The sequence below is a fragment of the Oncorhynchus mykiss genome, chromosome 29 (genome assembly GCF_057628025.1).
Source record: "Oncorhynchus mykiss isolate SJ-2025 chromosome 29, ASM5762802v1, whole genome shotgun sequence".
NCBI classification, from domain to species: domain Eukaryota; kingdom Metazoa; phylum Chordata; class Actinopteri; order Salmoniformes; family Salmonidae; genus Oncorhynchus; species Oncorhynchus mykiss.
The window spans coordinates 35,532,501-35,554,385 of NC_143050.1; the positions used below are offsets into that span (position 1 = coordinate 35,532,501).

General features: G+C 42.1%; 1 protein-coding gene across 1 annotated transcript in view; it reads left to right on the top strand.

Moving 5' to 3' along the window:
• gfra2b (GDNF family receptor alpha 2b) overlaps positions 1 to 18,775 on the top strand; it is a 77,556-nt gene extending 58,781 nt beyond the window's left edge. Inside the window, exons 6-10 of the mRNA XM_036968151.2 lie at positions 11,667 to 11,776; positions 12,409 to 12,549; positions 12,693 to 12,877; positions 13,639 to 13,686; positions 14,116 to 18,775. Coding sequence (XP_036824046.2) covers positions 11,667 to 11,776; positions 12,409 to 12,549; positions 12,693 to 12,877; positions 13,639 to 13,686; positions 14,116 to 14,259 — 628 coding nt within the window. The 3' untranslated portion in view covers positions 14,260 to 18,775. The remainder of the gene's footprint in view (positions 1 to 11,666; positions 11,777 to 12,408; positions 12,550 to 12,692; positions 12,878 to 13,638; positions 13,687 to 14,115) is intronic.
• The last annotated feature ends 3,110 nt before the right edge of the window (positions 18,776 to 21,885 follow it).

Here is a 21,885-nt window from a genome sequence, read left to right on the forward strand (position 1 = left end):
AGATTTTCTCTCTTCCTCCAACATAATGTCCCAAATATCCCAGCAGTTTGTGCGGGCTGTTTGGGTGGTTTGGTGTTTGTGTGAGTACTGAAAGGCTTTCCGGGCAATTTAGAGAGTGAGAGAAAGAAAGACAGAGAGCAGAGATGGAGAGAGAAAGAAAAAGAAGGGTAAAAAGAAAGAGCTAGGGGGCAGAGGAGAGAGTAAGAAGAGGAGCGAGGGGAATAGAAGAGAGAGAGAGGTATTGAGATTAAGAGAGAGGTAGAGGATGGTAACTGCGGGTATAACTTGGGGCCTCTGAGTTGGACACTGATTGGAGCAGGCAGCCATGTTCTCATTAGCTATGCAAATATTGTAAATATGTAATGACAATTAATTAAAGAGAAGATTTAGTCGGAACAAAGCCCCTGATTATAACCAAATACACACTCACAGACGCACCGGGGGGGGGTGTATTGCTTTAGAGCCCTATTAAAACGAGGTAGATTGGTCCTACTACTTTTCAAATGTGCAAAAATGTATCTGAAATGTAGCCAACAACTGTCGTTTTATATAATAGCACAAAGATATGCATCCCATTGTGACATACAAGTGTATCCAAAATGCAGCTGTAGTTGCCGTAGGCCTACACATAATTTTTTCTGTGGGAGAGTTTCAGAAAAGCAAACTAAATCCAACTAAGTGCATGTTCTATATTCATAGCTGATGTGAAATGTCCTACATGGCAGAAGCCAATTAGAATCTGTCGCGAATAACAGTAAATGGCCATTCCGAGAGCAACACACACACACGCACACACACACACTAGCAGAATAGCAAGGAGCGGTGACAAAGTAGGCTGTGTCGTTTTCATAATATTGACATCACTTTTACAGTAGCCTATCACATAACGACTATGTGTAATGAAATTGATAACAGAGTAAACGTTTCGTCCTCTACTACTGCGACATACAAAATGTCAAAAATGTTGGCCCTTCTGAAATGCAGCCATATACACAACTCTCATTTTGCACACAAGAAAGCATGCAATGTTGAAGAGAAGCCCGACACACACCGTAACCATCGATTAAGATCACTTCATTGGTCAATTGCACACAAGGTCCAACCAGAATTTGACTTCCGCTTTTAACCCAACTCCTCCAAAAGACACACATTCAGCTGTTTTTTTGGAGAGGTACAGGGAGCTGTCACACTGGGAGCCCAGGAGCTGTTCACTTGCAGACAGATTTCTCCTGTCAGAACCGGGATATGAACTGGTAACCCTCTGATTGCGCGCCTCTCTAACCGCCAGGCTACCTGCCACCCCAGGACAATGGACAGAAGGCTACCACCAGTCAGTGTGATGAAAGGATAACGTTAGATGCACCAACCAAGAGGAGCACCAGGCCAGGGGTCATCTCTGAGCACAACCAATAGGCTACATTGGCCATTTTCTCAGCAAATAACGCAAATCTGTCTATCTATCAATTAGACCTGCAAAAGCAAGAAATTACATTAAGACTCAATTAAATCTAAAATATGCATTCAAGAAAAATGCAAACGCCTAAACTATGTATAATTTTTTTTTTTAAATGGACCAACAACCAGTAGCTTATATGAGGGAAAACAAACGGTTTTAGCTTACCATTTAGAAGAGTAGCAGCCTCCTGTATGCTGTGTTGAACCGTGCAAGGAAAGATGTACTTCAGGGTGGAGAAGGAAGTTTTGCACAGTGCTGAAGGTGCCCCAAATGTTAATCCAAGTTTCAGTGCCAACAGCACAGTCGGCATTGCTGACAAAGGCCCGCTGTCATTTTGAAGAACACTGAGTGGGGTCCTTGTTGTTGCTGGGTGTGGTTGCGATTTCTCTTCGCAAGCCACATTAAACTCAGCTTCCACTAGTTCAGTTTTGGTTAGATCCAACAAAGGCTTGACCTTGTTCACATCAAAATGTTTGGGCTCAGGATCCGTGGCACACAGGCTCCACCAGTCGACTATTTGGTTTGCTAAATCGTGATGACATTTCCCCCCAGCACGGCATCCAAAATGCTGAAAACAGTTGATCACTTCTCATATCCATCACCATGCTGACCCACTATGCTTTCAGTACTCTTGCAGAGTTTTACTGATGAGTCTCCATAGTTTGCTTGGAGCTGGTGTGCTCATGACCTCCTGGCATTCACCCGAAATCTTTTAGAATTCAGCATCATATCGCAGTTTATCAACGCACCCATAAGTACTGTGGACAAGTTTGACACCGGTGTGGAGATCAGTTGCTTCAGACTGCAGTAACTTATTAGGAGGGTCGAGGAGCCCCAGGATATTGTGAATTATTGTTAGCAATGAACTTAAACCTCTGCTCTGTCACTGTTTTCAATAAGCCTGTGGCCTTGAGTCTCACATCTGTGCCATACGTGCAAGGAGATTCAAGCATCTCTGTGATGTTGTGACTTGATTTCAAAATGACTGACACACACCACAACCAAATGCGATTAAATTTAGCATGCAATATTTTCTGCACACCCCCGTGTTTTTCCCAGACAACACTCTAGCTGATGCCAACATTTGTTAGCGCTGACTCTGATAGATAGATGCCCCCCCACAAAATAAAATAAAATGGGTGGGAAGCACCTGCCCCATAGATCCGGGCCTGTCTCCTCTCCTCTCATAAATATACAGTAGGTGTTGTTAAAATGAGAGTGTAGGTTATTTCTGACCAATTATATTTAAGGTCAGCAGTGTCAGTTATACATTTCCATATTATTATAATTTCACTGTGTTTGGTTTGTGTGTGTTTTCCTTCTGCTAATGTACATATTATAATAAGGTGTTTCCCACGGGATAACTGTGAATCTGCTTCACTGTAACTGACAAGTCAGGGTCAGAGGGAGAGAGAGAGAGAGAGAGAAGAGCACTGGGAAGAGAGAAAAAAGAGAGGGATAGAGTGAGAGTTGAAAGAGCGGTCGGGAGAGAGGAGTGGACAGAGAATCTATGTCCTTATTTGATATGCATGTGCACTACTTTGGGTAGCCTAGGCTGTTAGCTTGGATACTAGAATACAGCATAGCAGTTAGCTGTCAGACAGTGAGTCTGTCTTGTCTTTCAACACAGTTCTCTTATCGAATATGAATTTACACACACACATAAAAATACACACACAAATGTACACAAGCATGCACACACTCCGCCCTTTGATCTTTGTCAATGAGTCAGACACCACATCCACCATCACAGCTCCCCCAAACAAAGGGCACAGAAGTCAGTGTGAGTGTCAACTTCAAAGGTTCCTGTGAAGCATTGCTCATCCATCCTAAGACACCTAAACTCATACCGACATAGACACCAAAACACACACACAGGCATAAGCACACACTCCCATGGAATGACTGACCTCTATGAGAACGTCAACAGCACAGTATTCAGACCTGTCAGTCATACACACACATGCAAATTGGTAAACATTTGGTACATGTTTTAATCGCTTATTAATAAATAATCAAACAAATTGTTATTAATGAAAACACTATAACTAATTGGTAGGTCTAACTTTACTAGTTACTTCTGTGAATGTTCATTATCCTCCCTCCTAATAAGGGAGGGACATTTGAAAATATCTTAAAGATATGTGGGTTTTTGGTAACAGAATGACAACACTAGGCAATATTTTTCCTACATTTACAGAAGGCCAATCATTTCTGCAAAACTAAATACACATGTTGATACTATTTGGCGGTCGTCTTTACTTCAAGACTATTGTTTTTTATGTATTTCTAAGACCTTTTACGACTTTTTCTGCTAGGTATTTTCTAAGATCCCATTTGACCAGAAATCAAAGCCTTTGCTTATTCCACATCTGTAGAATCTCCTAACTATACATACAGTGGGGAGAACAAGTATTTGAACAAGTATTTGATACACTGCCGATTTTGCAGGTTTTCCAACTTACAAAGCATGTAGAGGTCTGTAATTTTTGTCATAGGAGATGGGTCGTGGCTGGGTCTTCCAGCATGACAACGACCCGAAACACACAGCCAGGGCAACTAAGGAGTGGCTCCGTAACTATGAGAGACGGAATCTAAAACAAAAATCCAGAAAATCACATTGTATGATTTTTAAGTAATTAATTAGCATTTTATTGCATGACATAAGTATTTGATCACCTACCAACCAGTAAGAATTCCGGCTCTCACAGACCTGTTAGTTTTTCTTTAAGAAGCCCTCCTGTTCTCCACTCATTACCTGTATTAACCGCACCTGTTTGAACTCATGACCTGTATAAAAGACACCTGTCCACACACTCAATCAAACAGACTCCAACCTCTCCACAATGGCCCAGACCAGAGAGCTGTGTGAGGACATCAGGGGTAAAATTGTAGACCTGAACAAGGCTGGGATGGGCTACAGGACAATAGGCAAGCAGCTTGGTGAGAAGGCAACAACTGTCGGCGCAATTATTAGAAAATGGAAGAAGTTCAAGATGACGGTCAATCACCCTCGGTCTGGGACCGTGGGGCATCAGTGATCATGAGGAAGGTGAGGGATGAGCCCAGAACTACACGGCAGAACCTAGTCAATGACCTGAAGAGAGCTGGGACCACAGTCTCAAAGAAAACCATTAGTAACACACTACGCCGTCATGGATTCAAATCCTGCAGTGCATGCAAGGTCCCCCTGCTCAAGCCAGCGCATGTCCAGGCCCGTCTGAAGTTTGCCAATGACCATCTGTATGATCCAGAGGAGGAATGGGAGAAGGTCATGTGGTCTGATGAGACAAAAATATAGCTTTTTGGTCTAAACTCCACTCGCCATGTTTGGAGGAAGAAGAAGGATGAGTACAACCCCAAGAACACCATCCCAACCGTGAAGCATGGAGGTGGAAACATCATTCTTTGGGGATGCTTTTCTGCAAAGGGGACAGGACGACTGCACCGTATTGAGGGGAGGATGGATGGGGCCATGTATCGTGAGATCTTGGCCAACAACCTCCTTCCCTCAGTAAGAGCATTGAAGATGGGTCGTGGCTGGGTCTTCCAGCATGACAACGACCCGAAACACACAGCCAGGGCAACTAAGGAGTGGCTCCGTAAGCATCTCAAGGTCCTGGAGTGGCCTAGCCAGTCTCCAGACCTGAACCCAATAAAAAATCTTCGGAGGGAGCTGAAAGTCCATATTGCCCAGCGACAGCCCCGAAACCTGAAGGATCCGGAGAAGGTCTGTATGGAGGAGTGGGCCAAAATACCTGCTGCAGTGTGTGCAAACCTGGTCAAGAACTACAGGAAACGTATGATCTCTGTAATTACAAACAAAGGTTTCTGTATCAAATATTAAGTTCCGCTTTTCTGATGTATCAAATAATTACGTCATGCAATAAAATGCTAATTAATTACTTAAAAATCATACAATGTGAATTTCTGGATTTTTGTTTTAGATTTCGTCTCTCACAGTTGAAGTGTACCTATGATAAAAAATTACAGACCTCTACATGCTTTGTAAGTAGGAAAACCTGCAACATCGGCAGTGTATCAAATACTTTTTATCTCCACTGTGTGTGTGTGTGTATGTAATCGCAGCAAAAGGTGGCGCTACAAAGTATTAACTTAAGGGGGCTGAATCATTTTGCACGCCCAATTTTTCAGTTTTTGATTTGTTAAAAAAGTTTGAAATATCCAATAAATGTCGTTCCACTTCATGATTGTGTCCCACTTGTTGTTGATTCTTCACAAAAAAATACAGTTTTATGTCTTTATGTTTGAAGCCTGAAATGTGGCAAAAGGTCGCAAAGTTCAAGGGGTTCGAATACTTTCGCAAGGCACTGTATGTCTATGGTTGCCTAGATTGGTTCTCAATCAGAAGCAGCTGTTTATCGTTGTCTCTGATTGGGGACCATATTTAGGTAGCCATATTCCTTGGGTATTTTGTGGGTTGTTATTCTATGTTTAGTTGCCTGTCTGCACTAGCCATATTAGCTTCACGGTTCGTTTTGTTCTTTTGAAAAATGTGTTCAGTGTTCTCTCTTTCATTTAAAGAAGTATGTATTCATATCACACACATATCACACACATATCCTCCATATGATGACCCTGACAAGATGCTCACTTATTTTTTTTAATTTAACCTTTATAGGTAGGCAAGTTGAGAACAAGTTCTCATTTACAACTGCGAATGGTCAAAAAAAAGCAAAGCAGTTCGACACATATAACAACACAGAGTTACACATGGAGTAGCTAGTGAGGGAGATTAGTGTTTCCAGTTTCAGAGATTTTTGTAGTTAATTCCAGTCATTGGCATTAGAGAACTGGAAGGAGAGGCGGCCAAATGAGGAATTGACTTTGGAGGTGACAAGTGAGATATACCTGCTGGAAAGCGTGCTATGGGTGGGTGCACGCTGTATAATGATATCAGACAGCCGCTGGAATACGTAATAGTTTTTTTTTTCTCAACCCAAACTAAAGTGCGTCATGAAAATGACAGGGACGAAGCCCAAAACAAACACATGTGTATATACAGTGGGGCAAAAAAGTATTTAGTCAGCCACCAATTGTGGCCTGTAATTTTCATCATAGGTAGACTTCAACTATGACAGACAAAATGAGAAAAAAAAATCCAGAAAATCACATTGTAGGATTTTTTATTAATATGTACAACACTAAACAAGAATGGTGTTCATGGGAGGACATCACGGAAGACGCCACTGCTGTCCAAAAAACCCCATTGCTGCACGTCTGAAGTTTGCAAAAGTGCACATGGATGTTCCACAGTGCAACTGCAAAATATTCTGTGGACAGATTAACCTACTGTTAAGTTGTTTGGAAGGAACACACAACACTATGTGTGGAGAAAAAAAAGGCAGAGCACACCAACATCAAAACTGAGCTCTACAGTAAGGCCATTCCTTTTCCTCAGATTGCTCAGTTTGGCCGGGCGTCCAGCTCTAGGTAGAGCCATTGGTGGCTCCAAACTTCTTCCATTTAAGAATGATGGAGGCCACTGTGTTCTTGGGGACCTTCAATGATCAGACATTTCTTGGTCCCTTCTCCAGATCTTTGCCTCGACACAAAGCTCTACGGTCAAATTCCTTTGACCTCATGGCTTGGTTTGTGCTCTGACATGCACTGTCAACTGTGGGACCTTATAGAGGCAGGGATGTAACCTTTCCAAATCATGTCCAATCTTGATTGGACCACAGGTGGACTCCAATGAAGTTGTAGAAACATCTTGTCACGGATCCCCCCGGTACTGCTGATCATTCGGCAGGGTAGCCTAGTGGTTAGAGTGTTGGACTAGTAACCGGAAGGTTGCGAGTTCAAACCCCCGAGCTGACAAGGTACAAATCTGTCGTTCTGCCCCTGAACAGGCAGTTAACCCACTGTTCCCAGGCCGTCATTGAAAATAAGAATTTGTTCTTAACTGACTTGCCTGGTTAAATAAAGGTAAAATAAAAATAAATAAAAAAATTCCGTTCACCAGCTCCGGAGTTCTAAGTCACTAGCCTTCTAGGCGTCACTGAACTGGATTCATTACCATCAACCCCGGACTATCTTCTCTCATTACGCACACTTGGTTCCCATTCCCCCTAATTAGTATGTGTATCTATGTGCCCTCGTTCCGCATTGTCCTTGTCGATTATTGTCCCATATCCATCGGTATTGTGAGTACCTGTGCTCTGCTGTATCGGCTTTCGTGCTACGTGTTGTTGTGCACTTGTTATTATGGGTCTCGTTCCATGTTTACACCTCACTCTTTTGTTTGGGTTATATCCCTGTGTTATACAGTGGGGCAAAAAAGTATTTAGTCAGCCACCAATTGTGCAAGTTCTCCCACTTGCACAACAAAGCCTACCATCAGTAACATACTACGCCGCCAGGGACTCAAATCCTGCAGTACCAGACGTGTCCCCCTGCTTAAGCCAGGACATGTCCAGGCCCGTCTGATGTTTGCTAGAGAGCATTTTGATGATCCAGAAGAAGATTGGGAGAATGTCATGTGGTCAGATGAAACCAAAATAGAACATTTTGGTAAAAACTCAACTCGTCGTGTTTGGAGGACAAAGAATGCTGAGTTGCATCCAAAGAACACCATACCTACTGTGAAGCATGGGGGTGGAAACATCATGCTTTGGGGCTGTTTTTCTGCAAAGGGACCAGGACGACTGATCCGTGTAAAGGAAAGAATGAATGGGGCCATGGATCGTGAGATTTGAGTGAAAACCTCCTTCCATCAGCAAGGGCATTGAAGATGAAACGTGGCTGGGTCTTTCAGCATGACAATGATCCCTAACACACTGCCCGGGCAACGAAGGAGTGGCTTCGTAAGAAGCATTTCAAGGTCCTGGAGTGGCCTAGTCAGTCTCCAGATCTCAACCCCATAGAAAATCTTTGGAGGGAGTTGAAAGTCTGTGTTGCCCAGCAACAGCCCCAAAACATCACTGATCTAGAGGAGATGTGCATGGAGGAATGGGCCAAAATACCAGCAACAGTGTGTGAAAACCTTGTGATGTCTTAGAGAAAACGTTTGACCTCTGTCATTGCCAACAAAGGGTATATAACAAAGTATTGAGATAAACTTTTATTGACCAAATACTTATTTTCCACCATCATTTGCAAATAAATTCATAAAAAAATCCTACAATGTGATTTTCTGGATTTTTTTTCTCATTTTGTCTGTCATAGTTGAAGTGTACCTATGATGAAAATTACAGGCCTCTCTCATATTTTTAAGTGAGAGAACTTGCACAATTGGTGGCTGACTAAATACTTTTTTGCCCCACTGTAGGTGTCAATAGAGATTGCATCATCTGTGGATCTGTTAGGGCAGTTTGCGAATTGGAGTGGGGTCTAGTGTTTCTGGGATGATGGTGATGTGAGCCATGACCAGCCTTTCAAAGCACTTCATGGCTACTGACGTGATGCTATGGGGCGGTAATAATTCAGGCAGGTTACCTTCGCTTTCTTGGGCACAGTGCTATCGTGGTCTGTTTGAAACGTGTAGGTATTACAGAGGGAGAGGTTGGAAATGTCAGTGAAGACAATTGCCAATGTGGAATCATGTAGTAAGCAAACATACGGGCATATGGAATCATGTAGTAACCAAAAAAGTGTTAAACAAGTCAAAATATATTTGAGATTTGAGATTCTTCAAAGCAGCCACCTTCTGCCTTGATGACAACTTCGCAGACTTTTGGCATTCTCTCAACCAGCTTTTTATTTTTTACCTTTATTTAACTAGGCAAGTCAGTTTAGAACAAATTCTTATTTTACAATGACGGCCTATCCCGGCCAAACCCTCCCCTAACCCGGACAACGCTGTGCCAATTGTGCAACGTCCTATGGGACTCCCGATTACAGCTGGTTGTGATACGGCCCGGGATCAAACCAGGGTCTGTAGTGACGCCTCTAGCACTGAGATGCAGTACCTTAGACCACTGCACCTCTCGGGAGCTTGAGGTAGTCAAATGGAATGCATTTCAATTAACAAGTGTGCCTTGTTAAAAGTTAATTATCGAAGCATTCTGCAGCAATATGCCATTCCATCTGGTTTGCATTTAGTGGGACGATCATTTGATTTTGAATAAGACAATGACCCAAAACACACCTCTAGGCTGTGTAAGGGCTATTTGACCAAGGAGAGTGATGGAGTGCTGCATCACATCACCTGAACTCAACCCAATTAAGATGGTTTGGGATGAGTTGGATCGCAGAGTGAAGGAAAAGCAGCCAACAAGTGCTCAGCATATGTTGGAACTCCTTCAAGACTGTTGGAAAATAGATTTAGATTTGTTTAACACTTTTTTTTGCTTACTACATGGTTCCATATGTGTTATTTCATAGTGTCTTCACTATTATTATATAATGTAGAAAACATAAGAATAAAGAAAAAGCCTTGAATGAGTAGGTGTGTCCAAACATTTGACTGGTATTGTACACATAGTGTATGAAAATGCTGCATGTCATGTTTCAAAATCGATATCTTTCTTACCTCTATATTGTTTATGTCCCCTGGATTTGAGAAGACGAGTTCAATGGTAAGCCTATCAGGTGGCCTAAATTCTCGCACAGCATCTAGCCTAGGTTACTCGATGCTATTTCACTGACTTATGATCACTTTTTTTCTCTGGCCTCCATTCATTTAGTCACCCTTATTTTGACCATCTTACAAAGTGAAAAACGGCAATGAATGTTGAACGAATTATGATAGAGCCATGACGTTTTGGCCATTGGTTTTCTTAGAGGATCATCTACACAATTACCCATTGGTCAAAATGTGTGTTTTTGATTGGACACCCTATACCAAGCTAGGAAGCTGATGTCATATAGAAATATGTGTTTTTCATGTTAATGGTAGGGCAGAAAGAAATAGTATACCGCTTTTGACCAGGGTACATATGGCTCTGGTCCAACGTAGTGCACAATATAGGGAACAAGGTGCCATTTAGGACATAAAATTGAAAATAACTCTAATTAGAATCGAGGAAGACCGGATGAGGGAAATATTCACAACTGAGAAAGGCCCTTTTTGTTTCTCTTTTGAGTTTCTCTTTTGAGTTTCTCTTTTGAGTTTCTCTTTTGAGTTTCTCTTTTGAGTGCACATCGGCGACTTTGAACGTCCTTGGTGGCTTTTTTAATGGGCATTGAGACAAAACTGGAAGATATCAACAGGACATTCATGCTCGGCTCACATTCCCTTCCCCGTGAGAGACTGAAAATGTAAAGCAAATAATGATCTCTGTGCGTTTCTTTTTCCACTGGCTACCTATGCCTGCGGAGGTGTCTGGCACTCTACAGTACAAAGCAGATAGCTACTGTTTGGCCTTGGTTAACACCGCCTCATAGCCTTACATAGCCTCATTCACAATGCAATGAAAGACGGCTTACTTTGGCTTGAGGTAACGTGAATGCAATGTCGTTTTTATTCAACCTTCCATTATCATTGGCTTGTGTCGAAGTCGATTATTCCCCCTCTCAAATCAATTGGAGAGGACTGTGAGAATGGATGGTAGGTTGGGATTGAGACTCTTCAACAGCAAAAAAGTAGTTGCTGGGTAGATAATCAATAACCATTGGAATTCAAAACAATTGATTCACCTTATTTTCGAACTACAAAAAACTATAATATCTCCCATAAAATAGCCTTACAATATGATCATAATGCTTACTGTAAGTACTATAGTGGGTGGTTCCAATGGCTTTGTGGGTTAGACCATGATGCGGGCAATATTAGGGTTGTGGGTTTGATTCCTGCATAGGCCGCGTATGTACAAAACATTATCGTCACCTGCTCTTTCCAATACATAGACTGACCAGGTGAAAGCTATGATCCCTTATTGATGTCACTTGTTAAATCCACTTCAATCAACTGCAAAGCTGCTGGATTTTTCACCCTAAACAGTTTGCCGTGTGTATCAAGAATGGTCCACCACCCAAAGGACATCCAGCCAACTTGACACAACTGTGAAAAGCATTGGAGTCAACATGGGCCGGCATCCCTGCGGAACGCTTTCGACACCTTGCAGAGTCCACGTCCTGACGAATTGAGGCTGTTCTGAGGGCAAAAGTGGGGTGTCCAACTCAATATTAGGAAGGTGTCCATAATGTTTTGTACACTCAGTGTATGTGTCCCTGTCTTTAAGTTCCTTCGGTTGAAATGGCGATATTACGAGGAATGTTTTTCATCTGCCTGTGTGTGTGCGTGTAGGTCAAGACTGGCTGATTTCCATACCACCTGTCAGATGACTGGTCACTCCATCAACAGCTGTCCCCATGATAACTACCACGGCTGTCTAATGGCCTATGTAGGCCTCATTGGTGAGTACATACACACCCTCTCTCGCAACTCAATCCCCAAAGAAAACGCCATACCATAACTGCAGATACAGAGATATGACATGGCTTGCCATTTTAAATATGGAGTGTGGGGCCGTCTGAAGATCATGGAGTGTTCCACATAATTTTCTGTATGTTAGTAAAACTGTGAGAAATTAAAACCGAAACTAACCTTGATTTTTGTTCAATTTAGGCATTGGAGTTATTCTTTGGCTTTAATTCCGAGTGGTTACGGTTAGCGTTAAGGTTTGGGGTAGGTTTAAAACAGAAAAAAAACATTACTAAACGATTGCCTAGCACTGGGATTGAAAACGCGATGCTCGGTTGAAGACCATTCTCAACCCTATCCTCAGAGGCCTAGCTCGTCGCAAGCCTACTAGATGGTATTAGGGGCTCACGTTGCCTCTAGTGGATGGTAGGAAATTGCTATGTAAATTGAATGTCACCCCTTGCCATTGTTTCGTCATTTCAAATATGCCTAAATATGCCGTAGTCCACTAGAGTTTGGCTTCCTCTCTCCATTTAACAGCAATTTGCTGTAGGGTATCACAGCAGAAGCGTTCTTCAAAAGTACTCTTGGTTCTGAATATTGTCTACTCCCTCCCTCTGTCCAGGGTCTGATGTGACTCCTAACTACATGGACAGCAGTCCCAGTAACAGCACCATCTCTCCCTGGTGCTCCTGCAGAGGGACTGGCAACCAGGAACAGGAGTGTGACGCCTTCCTCAGAGACTTCACACACAACACCTGCCTCAGTGAGTGGAATGCAAGTGTGAGTGTGTGTGTGTGGTTGTGTCCCTCTGTTTCTTTTTCTAACAGTGACCTAGCTGTAATACCTACACTCCATCTAGCCTTTCTCTTCTTTCTTCTTCTCTCTCTCGCCTGCCTGTTTCTGTAGAGAATTCCATCCAGGCGTTTGGCTATGGATCAGAGGGGAGTGTACTTCCCATCACGGAGTCTTTGGCCACGCCCTTTCCTCCCATACAGCCACCCCTCAACTCTAAACCCGCTCCTTCTCTCCAAGCCAATGACATCAAGCCTCTGGATAGCGCTTGTGTTTTCTCAACCTGTGCCAACCTTAAGGTGTGTGCGTGTCAATGGTTATCAATAGTGACGTTAGTTCATATGACGTATCTACTTTCATAGTGTATGTATAAATGATTTAATCATCCAACACTTGACCGGCTGAGGAAATATCTAGTCCTGACGTTCTAAATATTCCGTAACTGGGATGGAGGCTGGAGGGGAAATACACACACGGACAGAACACATCTGTGAGATGGATGGAAATATGCATGCTGTGTGTACATGGATGAGTGTGTGTGTGTGTGTATACTGGACTGTATGTTTAAACTGTCAACGGCCTGCAGCTGGCAGTCTAATCCCAGGACTTCTGTCTCCTGCACGGAACCCCTGACATTCAGACTGATCACGAAGAGGTCGGGGGGAGGGAGGTGTGTGTGTGTTTGTGTGAGTGTGTTTGTTATACTAGTTATTTATCTCTCAGTTTTCTGCTCTCTATTATTCTCTTGATTTCCTGGCCATGAAAAGAGCTCTTCCTGTTCCGGGAGGAGATAAAATCTGATTGGCTCTCCCACCCAGGAGACGGGCAGGGATATGCTAATGAGACCCCTAGAGTCGCTGATGGGGGGGGGGGGGAGAGAGGGAGAGAGACTGTCCCTCTGGCAGTGTGAGAAGTTAATCACAGACTTCATTCTCTCCTCCTGTAACTGCATTTAAGACATGAGCTGATAATGTGAGGATTCATCTGCAATATACATATGTGTGTGTGTTGTTGCTTATGCTGTGTGTACGTCGATGCTGATGGCATGTTTTTTTTCCAGGATGGAGGACAAAAGTGCATTCCTTCCAATGACTTCGAGTGTGAAGAGGTGAGCATGAGTGTTTGCGCATTGGTGTGTGTGTCTGTGTCTCTTTGACTGTGACAGAACTCATAACAGGTTTTCTGAAAGCAGCAGCCCTCCATCTCTCCTCCTCCATGACACTGTCCATTTCTCTCTCCTCCTCCACGTTCTGTCCATCTGTCATATCTGCTTTACTCTTCTCTGCATCTCCATCTACTCTGTCCATCCATCCATCTATAAACATCTTCATCACTATGTTCATCCATCCATCTATTCACTCATAACTCAACCCTGTCATGCTGCTCTTTCTCTCATCTTCGCTCTCTTTTCAAAGCACATTTACATCAGTACATCATGACTAATTCTCTTTCTCCCTCTTTTTCTCTCTCTCCAATTACATTTACATGACCTCTATTTACCCCCCCCCCCCCCCTTCTCTCTCTCTCTCCCTCTCAGGCATTATTGGCCCAGGGTTCAATGGACTCTGAGGGAGAGGAGGAGAAAGCCCAGAGGTCTGCAGCAGCCTCTGGACCCCTGGGTGTGAGAGGGTGTGTGAGTGTGTATGTGACCATGCTGGGGCTTATGCTCCAGGCTCTGTAAGCACACATACTCACCTGACCCCTAACCTATAAACCCCGTCCTCGGGTTCAGACAGGAAGCTAGAACGCCACGCACAGGAACTTCTGTGACATCCCATCTTCCACTGCCATGTCAACCAAAACAATAACAACAACATCAATAGAAGAGCCGAGAGAAGAGGAGAGCAGAGGATAAGAGGAGCAAAGTGAAAATGGAGAGGAGAAGTGAGGAGATGATGAGGATAAGAGAGGAGGGGAGGGAGAAGAGATGGGCACTGATCCTACAGCACAGAGAGAAAGAGAACAATAGAGAGAACATGAGACAGATGCTGAATCGACTGAAGGATGTTTTGATGGATCACCAGAGAGACTTGAGCCTCTGATTCTGTCCTATTCTCCTACCCGAAACATTGAGGACTGAGTTCCACATTACCGTACTTTGTATTGATGCGTTTCTGAGTGCATGGACACTTTGGCTGAGCTGGCAGTTCTGATGTCTTAACTGGTAGAGAGTACAATGAGCTTGTGAAGTGTGTTGCCAACAGACGCACTTGTTAAAATAATGGGAGACTGCACCTCCAGAAATTCATGCTCATACACATTTTAAAAGAGACTGTAAACCTCAAGTGCGGAGAATGGGACAGAGCAACAATCAAGGAGAGGACTAATGTGCTAGAGCCAGTGACTATATACTTTGATTGAATGGACTATACTGACATTGGACCGGACATTACTGACTATTGTGATTGGAGCAGAAAGTCCAGAGAGGCGGGACTGTTCCTCTGTCTCTTACCTCAGTAATACACATCACCTTCACACACAGAGACACAAATCACACCCTTGCGTCTCTCTCTCTCGCTCCCTATAGTCTTCACTGCCTGGTAGACAGGGTTAACACACATACACACGTGTGTTACACATGTGCGAACACACATTCAAATATATACATATATACACACATACATACATACATACATACATACATACATACATACATACATACATACATACAGCTGAAGTCAGAAGTTTGCATACACTTAGGTTAGAGTGATTAAAACTAGTTTTTTAACCACTCCACAAATTTCTTGGCAAGTCAGTTAGGACATCTACTTTGTGCATGACACAAGTCATTTTTCCAACAATTGTTTACAAACAGATTACTTCGCTTATAATTCACTGTATCACAATTCCAGTGGGTCAGAAGTTTACATACACTAAGTTGACTTTGCGTTTTAAACAGCTTGGAGAATTCCAGGAAATTATGTCATGGCTTTAGAAGCTTCTGATAGGCTAATTGACATAATTTGAGTCAATTGGAGGAGTACCTGTGGATGTATTTCAAGGCCTACCTTCAAACTCAGTGCCTCTTTGCTTGACATCATGGTAAAATCAAAAGAAATCAGCCAAGACCTAAAAAAAAAAATGTTGACCTCCACAAGTCTGGTTCATCCGTAGGAGCAATTTCCAAATGCCTAAAGGTACCACGTTCATCTGTACAAACACTAATACGCAAGTAGAAACACCATGGGACCACGCAGCCGTCATACCGCTCAGGAAGGAGACACGTTCTGTCTCCTAGAGATGAACGTACTTTGGTGTGAAAAGTGCAAATCAATCCCAGAACAACAGCAAAGGACCTTGTGAAAATGCTGGAGGAAACAGGTATAAAAGTATATATATCCACAGTAAAACGAGTCCAAAATCGACATAACCTGAAAGGCCGCTCAGCAAGGAAGAAGCCACTGCTCCAAAACCGTCATAAAAAAGTCAGACTACGGTTTGCAACTGCTCATGGGGACAAAGATCATACTTTTTGGAGAAATGTCCTCTGGTCTGATGAAACAAAAATAGAACTGTTTGGCCATAATGACCATCATTGTGTTTGGAGGAAAAAGGGGGAGGCTTGCAAGCCGAAGAACACCATCCCAACCGTGAAGCACGGGGGTGGCAGCAGCATGTTGTGGGGGTGCTTTGCTGCAGGAGGGACTGGTGCACTTCACAAAATAGATGGCATCATGAGAGGGGAAAATGATGTGGATATATTGAAGCAACATCTCAAGACATCAGTCAGCAAGTTAAAGCTTGGTCACAAATGGGTCTTCCAAATGGACAATGACACAAAAATGGCTTATAACTTGTTAGGGATAGCCACCTTTTTAAAATTTTCGCCTAAATGACATACCCAAATCTAACTGCCTGCAGCTCAGGCCCCGAAGCAAGGATATGCAAATTCTTGGTACCATTCGAAAGTAAACACTTTGAAGTTTGTGGAAATGTGAATTGAATGTAGGAAAGAGAATATGACACAATAGATCTAATAGAAGAAAATACAATCTTTGAAATGCAAGAGATAGGTCCCAGTTCCAGCCATCACTCTGGTTGTAATTCGATGGTGTCGACAAGATGGTAGCAGTGTAGTTGCAAAGTTTCAGACGGATAACCTGAAGTATGAGCGAGCTACATGACCTTTAGTGTGAAGTCACCCAGGTACATTTGGGCAAATCGTGAAAGAGACATTTGCATTCATATAAAAATGTTCTGCAAGAATATCGTCAAATTTGTATACTTGGACTTTTCCAGTATTAGTAGCCACATTATATAAGTTCAACATTTGCAAAACAACCAGTTTTCATAACTCTGAATATTCTTATAATTTTTGTTGAAAAGGAAAAGGCATGCTGTCGTACAAGACTAGTAGCTACATTTTACTACATATACCGGGTTTCTGGATTCCCGTAAAGCCCAGCTCGTTGGCTATCTAGCTAGCTTTGTTTGACTGGTGCTTATTTGACAAAGTTAGTCGTTCTAGTGAAGACCGCCCGCGTCATCGGCGTGCCATGAAGGCATCGCTCTCTGACCAAATATGGTGTCCTATAGAATATACTACACCCCTAATGATATAGTGAAGTCTGGTTACGTTCTAGGATCTCTGAGGAATACATACGAGTTTGATTTGGCTGGTTGAAACAACGTTTAGGGTTAGATTTTTACAGATTCCTTTCTTTGGAGTGGAAATACAAAATTGATCGTACATGCTATATGGACCTTTATAGGATATTTATAGGATATTTTATCTAAAATAACCACACTTTATGTTATCTCTGGGACCCTTTGGATGATAAATCAGAGCAATATTTCAGAATGTAAGTACGCATTTCACATTCAGAGGTGAATTTATCAAACCTATCGCGGTGAAAAAGTGTTTTGTTGTTAGGAGTTCTCCTCAGACAATAGCATGGCATTTCTTCACAGTAATATCTACTGTAAATTGGATGGTGCAGTTATACTAACAAAAATGTAAGCTTTCAGCTGATATAAGACACTTCTATGTGTCGACAATTGTTGTTACTCTAAAATCTGCAATCATGATGCAAGTCGCTGCATGATTTACAACTGTCCGGGTTGATGGGACGCCTATCCCTAATTAAGGGCAACAAAGTCAAGGTATTGGAGTGGCCATCACAAAGCCCTGATCTCAATCCTATAGAAAATTTGTGGGCAGAACTGAAAAAGTGTGTGCTAGCAAGGAGGCCAACAAACCTCACTCAGTTACTCCAGCTCTGTCAGGAGGAATGGGCCACAATTCACCCAACTTATTTTGGGAAGCTTGTGGAAGGCTACCTGAAATGTTTTACCCAAGTTAAACAATTTAAAGGCAATGCTACCAAATACTAATTGAGTGTTTGTACACTTCTGACCCACTGGGTATGTGACTAAAGAAATAAAATATGAAATAAATCATTCTCAGTACTATTATTCTGACATTTCACATTCTTTAAAATAAAGTGGTGATCCTCACTGACAGGGACATGTATAACTAGGATTAAATGTCAGGAATGAACTGTCAGTGGAAAAACTGAGTTTAAATGTATTTGGCTAAGGTGTATGTAAACTTCCGACTTCAACTGTACATACATACATGCATGCATACACACACACACCCACGTGCATAAACACCACCTCAATGACACCTTGCAGACTTCTGCAGACATAAGTTAGTGATTTTCTATCTCAGTTGTGTTGTTGAGAACTGCTAAAGGCAAACGGAGTCATTGTAAAAACATGATAAAAAAAAAGTCTCACTGCACAACTGTGTGCGGCAGTTTGAGTGTATACATTTGTATTATATAGCTGTGTGTGTGTGTGTGTGTGTGTGTGTGAGCGTGAGTGCGTGTGTATTATAATTGTGTGTAATATACCTCTGAGACTGTGGAGTATTTTTCTATGTTGGAGGCACGGAGCGTGGACGTGGCACACACTTGTTGCTACGGAGACTGGTGGTGCCAACACTCATTTGTGTCCGGTCTTATTGTACTTGTCATCTTTTCTTTTCCTGCCGGGAGAGAGAGGGGGGGGGGGGGGGGGGGAGAGAGAAGAAGAAGAAGGGGAGACAGAACATGAGAGAAGTTAGAGGAGGAGGAGAAAGGAGATGAGCGGAGGCTTATAACGTGCAGGTTTCTGTGTAAGCTTTAACGGAATTACAGCAGTGTATATGAAATATGTGTCTAGAGGCCTCAATAAAAAACCTCTGTAACATTGCCTGAGTCCTCTGTTTGTTTTGGCTGAAGACTTCATGAGATCTGACTGATGTCTGTCTGCGTTTTCCTACTTCAATCAGCAATGGTTTTATTTAGTACAAATACCATATTAAACTTACGCAATAAGGCCCGTGGGGGGTAGGTATATGTCCAATATACTACGGCTAAGGGCTGTTCTTAGGCTTGATGCAACCACGATATACCACGCCTGTCAGCCAATCCGCATTCAGGGCTCGCACCAGCCAGTTTATAATATGTTATAACTAGTGTAGTATTACTATATTTATATACTATGGTATTCACTTTAGTGTTTTTGCAGACATTACTGTAGTATTTATTATACTGTTTAAGTTTTATTATCTTTGACATAGAAGTGGGGGTTTTCTTCTTGAATCCTACTGGACACATTCTAAAAGAGCACATTTTCCATAACCTGTAAGTAAGTATGAACGGCTAGGTTGAAAGCTTCTGCTCTTTTCTATAACCTGTAGGTGGGTAGGACTGGAGCCTGGGATAGTGCAAAGCTTCTGCTCTTTTCTATAACCTGTAGGTGGGTAGGACTGGAGCCTGGGATAGTGCAAAGCTTCTGCTCTTTTCTATCCATGTCAATTCATTGGATGAGAGGAGGAGGCAAATCAGGCGCAAGGAGGGAAGGAGTAGTTAACTCTAGGCTTGGTGTGAATGCTGAATTCTGATGTGAATTTACCAGTTGTGCAGTCATAAATACGAGTTGGATGCATTCACATGCTTTGAACTCATTGAGAAACGCTGATTGGCTAATGGAAAACAAGCAGCGTCATCCATAAACTAAAAGGACAGCGATCATGCTTGTAAACAAATTATATTGTTAAAAAACATAAACGATTGCTTTCTATAAATAATGTTTTGTTGCATTTAACAGCCCAAAATGCTGTTATCGGGGTCATTTCCTTGGTAGGTGACGTCAGAGTTCAGTATGTAGGAGAAGTCAGAGCTCAGGGATGATAGACGAGTTCCCCACTAGTGATTAACAGTGGCTTGTTCAACTGGATTTTTCCCCCCAGTCATATGTGGTAAATACCACCTTTCCACTTGGTTATGAAAACAGCATACGGGTGCATTCGGTGGTGCTCATGGATCAAGGATCATAACTCAATCGGCTAACATATTTCCCAACATGATTTTAATTCAAACACACGTTATAAAGCCAAAATATGGAGATGATAAGAAGTCAAGGTCTTTTACAACAGGGTTATTCAACCGCAGCCCACTCAGGGTCAACAACAGAATAAACACATTTTGAAGTACATAACTACAGCTGTATGATAACATTTTTTTGCCAGTTTACTACAGCTGGAAAATAATCCTACATCAACAGGAAATGTGAAATATTATGTGGATTTTTTAGGACATTTCTGTAGGGGTTGATACATTTTGTTTGTAAGGGAAAATAAAGTCGGACATTTCCAAGTGGAAATTCAAAACTTCAGAAGACTTTTTAATAAACCTAAAATACACTGCAAGTTTTACATTTCTTCAACTGCAGTCAAGTTCTCCTGCAACAGGGTGACTAAAAGAACACGCTACATCTGTACCTTGGAAAAGAGGAGAATATATTTCTGATGATGTCATCTTTATTTCTCAACTCAAATTAAACTGATTGGAGCTAATTGCACTTACTGACATCTGCTTTCAAAAATAACCTGCAAATAAATAGTGCCTGCCGCTGGCTGCTGATAAGCGTTATTGACTTGCTCATCACATTTTGCCAACACATGGCTAAACTTTGTATAACCAGCTAAACAGCTGCTCTTAGCTAAAATGTGTTTGGAATTACAGGTAGCTGCCAAAATAAAGAAAACGCTTGAGTAAATGAGAGCTACAAAGTACTGTATATTGAAAGCAGGGGCTTCCACACAGTTGTAGTTTGAGTAAATTAAGCAATTAACATCCCATCATGCTTAGGGTTATGTATAAAAATGTCCAGTTGCCCATTATTGTGGCTACCATGGCTAGAAGACGAGATCTCAGTGACTTTGTAAGAGGGGTCTCAAAGGAGCACAGGGGGATTTAATGTGTGTGTGTCTCTCAAACCAATTGAACTGAACACTCATGGGGGATTCTAGAGCAGTGCCCGAGACAGCTTTTTCCACCACAATAACAACGAAACACACAATGATGGAATTTGTCACAGAACAATGGTGTCACATCCCTCCAATAGAATTCCAGACTTTTGTGGACTCTTTGGCAGGGCATATTGCAGCTGTTCTGGCAGCTCATAATGGCTCATCAACCCTATCAGGGCACTTTATGTTGGTTTCCTTTATTTTGGCAGTAGTTTTCCCACTCATGGGTGGCACTAATTGGGATATGAGTGGGGTTTACGTACCATAGTATACTACCATACATACCATAGTATACTATGTTAAACTATAGTACATACTATAGTACACTGTGTGACATTTCTAATGGTACAGGGTATTGCATATATGTAGTAAAAACAAATTCTATAGTAAGTTCCATTGCAGTTTTTTGCGTCCATGCATGTTTTGGAACTGTGGACTTTTGCAAAACAGTAAATACATGAATCAAAACTATATTTTACCATCAACATTGCAAATACATCCATCGAAAGAACACAACTGCCTGCAAAAAGATTAACGCAACCATAGTTATCTCTTGAGTCCAAGCAGATAAAACAAAGTTTGTCTGTGTTTAAGAAATCCCAGTAGATAAACACATTTTCTTTACAGTCACTAAATCAGGTCAAAAATGAAAGTATAACTATCCACAGGTGCAGAATTATGGGTAATTACTCTCCTCTGACATTTATTTCACTAAACAATTTCATACAGATCAAATATTATTCCCAGTGTTGGGCAAACTATATGTTTTTTTAATGATACATTTGTTAGCAGGATTCATTCACTGGTATCATCACAATACAATTCCATGTATTCAATACTATTGGCGCACAGACACACAATCCACACTAGAGATAAAGGAAAAGAGATGGAGGAACACAACAACGGAGGAACACAACTGATATGAATGAGGCCTCAATCCACACCAGAGCAAAGCTCTATAATGGTAGGTCACAATGTTGGAGATGATGACTTAGGAGGAACCCA